The sequence below is a fragment of the Nicotiana attenuata genome, unplaced genomic scaffold (assembly GCF_001879085.1).
Source record: "Nicotiana attenuata strain UT unplaced genomic scaffold, NIATTr2, whole genome shotgun sequence".
Taxonomy (NCBI): domain Eukaryota; kingdom Viridiplantae; phylum Streptophyta; class Magnoliopsida; order Solanales; family Solanaceae; genus Nicotiana; species Nicotiana attenuata.
The window spans coordinates 16629-22493 of NW_017670806.1; the positions used below are offsets into that span (position 1 = coordinate 16629).

At 38.1% G+C, this 5865-nt stretch overlaps 1 protein-coding gene across 1 annotated transcript in view; it reads left to right on the plus strand.

The window, feature by feature from the left end:
- Nucleotides 1-4291, plus strand: part of LOC109243487 (recQ-mediated genome instability protein 1) — an 8095-nt gene extending 3804 nt beyond the window's left edge. Inside the window, exons 5-8 of the mRNA XM_019410431.1 lie at nt 288-886; nt 2338-2448; nt 2514-2642; nt 3115-4291. Coding sequence (XP_019265976.1) covers nt 288-886; nt 2338-2448; nt 2514-2642; nt 3115-3279 — 1004 coding nt within the window. The 3' untranslated portion in view covers nt 3280-4291. The remainder of the gene's footprint in view (nt 1-287; nt 887-2337; nt 2449-2513; nt 2643-3114) is intronic.
- Nucleotides 4292-5865: the final 1574 nt, after the last annotated feature.

Consider the following 5865-nt stretch of genomic DNA (forward strand, 5'->3'; position numbering starts at 1 on the left):
GGGGGGGGGGGGGGAGTCTGATGTGCCTCTGTAAATACATGTTGGTTGTTGGTAAATGGGTGCTGTAGGAGAAAGTGAGACATGATATGACTTGATTTAGTAGATTAAATTTTTCCCTGTATAAGGTGCGGTAGAAATTATGCTGAACAAGAGGAGAGGGTATCAAGCTGTTTCACATCTAACTTAATAGGACTTGTACTGTAATCGGCTAATAGCTTCACCAAAAGGAGTTGTACTGTAATAGCAGATCTACCTATCTTTTAAACTTTGGCTTTGATGGAGTGCAGGAACAGTGTCTGGACTTTCTACTTCTGCAGCAGAAGATATTCGTCCCATTTATAGGGAAAATGCCGAACCTGGGCGACCATCTGCTGCGGCGATTCACACTCCTGTTAACAGGAGAGATACTGAACCTAATATTCCATCTACGGCAGCTGTTTCTGTCCCCTCCTTTATGAAGGATACTGGGCCTAGCTTTTCATCTGATGCAGCTAGTCATGTTGAGGATATTCCTATGGTTGACATGGCCACCGAAGACATTGATCTTCCAATTAGAAGGGAACATAATGAACCTATCCTTTTGTCTTCTTCCCCCATGGAACTGGAGGAGTTTCTTTCAGATGTTAGAAATGGCCCTGCCACACCTGCCAGTGGCAGGAGCAGAGAAAGTGTTCCTGTCTCTCTCACGGGCCATAATGAAGATACAGAGCCTGATTCATTGTCTACTGCAACAATTGATGTTGAGGAAGTTGATTTGGTTGATGAGTTGGAACATCCGATTATACTTTCTGGAGACAATGAAAACCCTTTCACTTACTTAGCTAGTCTGTCTGCTAAGAAGGCTGGTACGAATGGCAGTGGTTCCACTGTTACAGGAAAAATTAAGGTATTTTGTGTTTTCCCTCTTGATATCAACTTCTCTGATGCTGCTGTTTTGAAAGTTCATTGTGGCTCTTCTTTCTTACTTTAATCAGCTAAGCCTTTTTCACTTGGATGTAATCTGTCTGAATCAATTTTTTGGGATACACGCAAGCAGAATAATAGATATAAATTAGTTTAATGAAAATAGCTAGATAGAAAGTCAGACATGGATTGAAGAATAGAATCACAAACCCTAATTGAACGTCTATGATAAAACTTTTTATAAGAAATTTATCTTGCCCAAAGAACAACAACAAATAATTAAAGATATAAAGATTTAAAGAACAAAGAATTGCCGTCAAGAATCAACCTTGAAAGTTATTCCGTAGTTCAACCCGAACAAAGAGATTTCCAACCTCTCAGAGGTGTTTATCAAACTCACAATATGCTAAAAGCTACTCTAAAAGACGAGTCTACTAATATTTATAGCTATTACATAAAGATGAGAGAAGACAAAATTGCTCAAGCTTAAAAGTTAAAACTATTGCCAACTGATGGACCAATGCAAATGCTGGCTCAATAGCTCAACCTCAGCGCATCGCACTGAGATGAGATTTTCAGGTAATTTTCATGCTTCAGTACGAGATACTGTGCCAATTCTCTAGTCTGATGCGGTGCGTCTATTCTAATTTTCAAGCAATATTCTCCTCAGCTTGTTCCATGCAATCCTTGAGCCTCCGAACATGGACTTTTTGCAAGAATCCTAAAAAAGGCTCCGAACACCCTCTGACCACTTCTTGAAGATCATGTAGCTCCTAAAGGTGCAATCCTTGGATGCTCTTGGTTTTGTAACGAGTCAATGGTCCTTTTGACATCTCGGGATCTTCCGCAGTGTGCTCCATGCCATATGGGATCATTTCATTGTGTATGACAGCAGCTTAAGTAGGTCTAGTTAAACCAATGGCAATCTATCAAGAAAAACCTAGTTGCAGGCATTCCTCTTTCTAGCATGGTATCTTTTTGTGTTATTGGTTCGTTTCTGTCTATTGGAAACAACCTCTCTATCTCTACAAGGTAGAGGTAAGGTTGCGTACACACTCCCCTTCCCAGACCCACTATGTGGGATTATATGGTCGTGCTCGTCTTGGACTTGGCCGTGCCCTTTGGGTCGGCCATGCTCATGCGGCGCCGACGTCAATGAGGAATGTCTACCCCCTCAGGGTAGGGGTAAGGTCTGCGTACACACTACCCTCCCCAGACCCCACTAGTGGGATTTCACTGGGTCGTTGTCGTTGTTGTTGTTGTTGTTGTTGTTGTTCTGTCGTTGTGCTTCGTCTCGACTTCCTTTGCAAATAGAATTAGTAATTTTAGCCATTGCGATTGAGGTTGTTTGGATATTGATTTCGTTGCTTTTCATTTTTAGCCCAAAAAGTTGGGAAAACTGAGTAGAAACTGAGATTTGGCTTAAATCTGCAGTGTTTTCTCACTGGTGTGAAGGGATTTCAGTATAGACAGAGGAGTAAATACGAGCTTCGGGCTTATGTTGATGATGGCAGCCTCATCTCTGAGATCCTTATTGGTCATGATGTAAGTTACTGAAGATTGGATCCGCTGACTGTTAGAATCTGATTATTGGTCTTTTGGTGCTTCAGGTTGTGCAGAAGGAAATAGGGTTTTCTCCTGCAGAAGTTACTGCTGCTCTTGAATCTTCAGATGGCAAACGAATCAGTGACATGAAGGAGACACTGAAACGTTTTCAGAAGTTCTTGGTGAATTTTGAGGTATTTCACTGCTATTTGTGAAGGGATTTTTCTTAATGGAAGTCTCCACATGAATCTTCTAAGTTCGTATTGGTTTATTATATAAAAATTCACCTAGCCGTAAATGCAGATAACGTAATAAAAAGTGCTTTTGGATCAAAAAGTACAATGCAAATACATCTCTAAGACTAAAGGAAAATGCGTCCTAGGATTGATTTTCTATAAAGGGCATGGCAACGCATGTATTAAATATATAACATTGATCAATAAACTCTGCACCGTCAACCCAACCTAGTGATCCTTATACAACTCTTCTGTAAAAGAATTATTAGAAAACATAAAAATATATATGATTATTTCTAGGATTGATAACTTGATTGTTATTGGCGCAAGCTGTTTTCCTGCTGAAGGATTATGATCTTTTAAAATTAATACTTGACGTAGCAAATATGCTCTGTGCATGAGAATGTTTTGGGCAATATGTGTCTTGCAGGGAATAATGCTTGTACAGTTGAATGAAGAATCCCCAATTCCAGTTGCTATTGAAATGAACCAGGGGTGTCCTGCCTCTGATGCATGGTTGCTTCTCAAAAGACTCAAGCCCGCTACTTCACAACCGCATCATCTTCACCCAGAAACCATCAATTTATCCCCTTGATGTGCTGATATGCATGTGGACATGTTCTCTGGAAAACTTCAAAACCACGTGAGCTGATGGTGGATATTATAGTCCATGAAATCCCAGGCTTATCACCAAAATCAGTTTATCCTAAGATTTTGAATCAGCAAGGTGAGTTACATCACATTGCTCAATTCAGAAAGTTGTTGCATGACCTGAGAAGTAACAGCGTAAATGTAGATATATTTGGCCTTGAATCAAACGATAAAATCACTTCTCAAAAGTCTTTGTGGGGCGGTGTCATATATAACACAGTGAATCAGCACAATGTAAGTGAGTTTTCCGTCATTCCTTACATAGAAGGCTAGCATTACAGCAACATGAGAAGATAGAAGGCTAGCATTACAGCAACATGAGAAGATAGAGGCCTCATCCTTAGCTGCTTACAATTAGCTAGGCTCAATTTATTTCCTGTGTTCGCAATCCACTTCTATCTTCAGAGGATAGGAGAGACTGGATATTATATTCTCTGGAGGACTGCAGATGGATAAATACTTCTCTGGTTCCCTGGTCCAGAATTTTCTTGCAGGGTATTGGTATCGGTGGTATTCCTGAGCTGACATTGACAATTGATGTGTATACTCGTGTTTATGGAAACAATGCTGAATTCATCCTGGTAGCAATTGCAAGAACTGGATTGCTCTTTTCTTTCCTTTTATCCTTCAAAAGGAAAGAGAAGGATGGGTTTTTAGGGTGGGACGGAGACTGAGCAAAAGCTAAGGTAATGTTAGTAATCCTAATTTAATTCCATTGTTGGTAAGCTGCCTTTGGTCATTTCAGATTTTATTGATACGGGACTCAGGATTGTAATCCAAACTTGTTTCCCGATGTTAAACCGAAGCGTGTATTCGTTTGTGCCAGAAGGCAGAAAGTAACTAAACAATTGCTAAAGGCAAATTACTACTGTACAACTAAACAAGAAAATGTCAACTTTCATCTTCGTGCTTTTCGCTCTAGAAGAAGTAGAAATCAAAGGGTAGAATTTTAATGTAAAATTATCCAGTGAAAGGTCAAAATAACCTTTATTCTATTTCTCAAAAGAAAGATACAGTTGAAAAGGAATAATGTGGATTTTTTTAGTTAAAAGATATAATATATAATAACAGAAACTAGATAGTATCAGTTACAATTTGTAGTATGGTATTCGCGTCTAAGAGTAGTCTATTGCTACATTAATGCTGTTACTAACCATTGTTTTCCTTTCAAAAATAGTTCCTAGAGTGTCTGTCCATAGTGTTTCATTGACAAACACCGGAGGAACTACCAAAAAGTTTCTACCCACTTACGTCCACTTCCCTGCTTCCTTTGCTAACTTGTCTGCGACTCTATTTGTCTCTCTGAAGACCTGGCTTACTGGTGGATGGCCCAAAGCTACCGGGAGTGACTTTCACATATCAAATTGTCATAAAATTTGTAAGAAGTGGGCGAGATTTACTAAATCACTTTTTCCATCAGATTACCCTAACTACTACACTGTACCATACAGTTTTTCCAATGCAATTTAATCATATGAATTGTTTTTCTTTTTGAGACGTCTCGAAATGTCTCACATCACTCTTATAATTTTTAGTACGATTTTCTCAACCAAATTTGAATGTCAACAATAAATTCGTTTCGAGCTTAGATTATATAGGAGAAAAAGAAGAAAGCTGACAATATATTGTGAATTTGAAAGAAGTTGATAAGATTTACTAAATTTATTCACTTCATCCGTCAGATTACCCCAATTCTCCGATATTCTACTAAATATTGTAACTATTTCAATACATTTTTCATAACTTACCAGAAATTTGAGTTCATTTGACTATTCAAAGGTTAAACTTCAATATGACTGAGAGAAGGAGTCACAAAAGAAATAGCTTTCGACTAAAAACACAAACGATGAGCAAAAGTCTGTTTAATATAGTAGCTTAGGGGAACCTTAAGGTAGGATATCAAGGTGAAGTTATGAATCTATGACATGCAATCCAGTTTGGTTTGAGTAGGGCAAAAGGAAATGACTTTTACCAATTTCTGGAGTGAGAAACAGATGGTGGTGAAAACAGAAGTTGAGTTCAAGTTTGGATATGAGCTAATTTTTCAACCACTCCTTAAATATTTCTTCGACTACTACTAATACATCATAGCCTAAGTAAACGTTCATATATATAGTCAAATATCTTCAAAATAAAATATGGGTAACAATATATAAAAATAGGTTTAGGCACCACTAACAAAAATCAAGTAATTTTTTTTCATGTCCTAGCCTTATTAAATAGAATATCAGTAATCTATGCTGATGAGAGGTAACATGCACTCGAGGAAATAATACTAATAATAATTTTAATAAGTGTATCTGAATATTGGGGACATGCTAATGCCATATTAAGGGAAGTGATGAAAAGCATGAATTAGAAAGAGAGAAAAGTGTGGGACAAAGAAACCTCATAAAATAATTGAAGCATAAAACTTACAACTCGGGAACGAAATATAAGGTCACTCCTATAAATTCTTGCCAACTTCTTCGTGGACTCTCTCACTTCTCTTCCCACACTCTCTTTCTCAACTTTTCTCATTTGCTTCCCT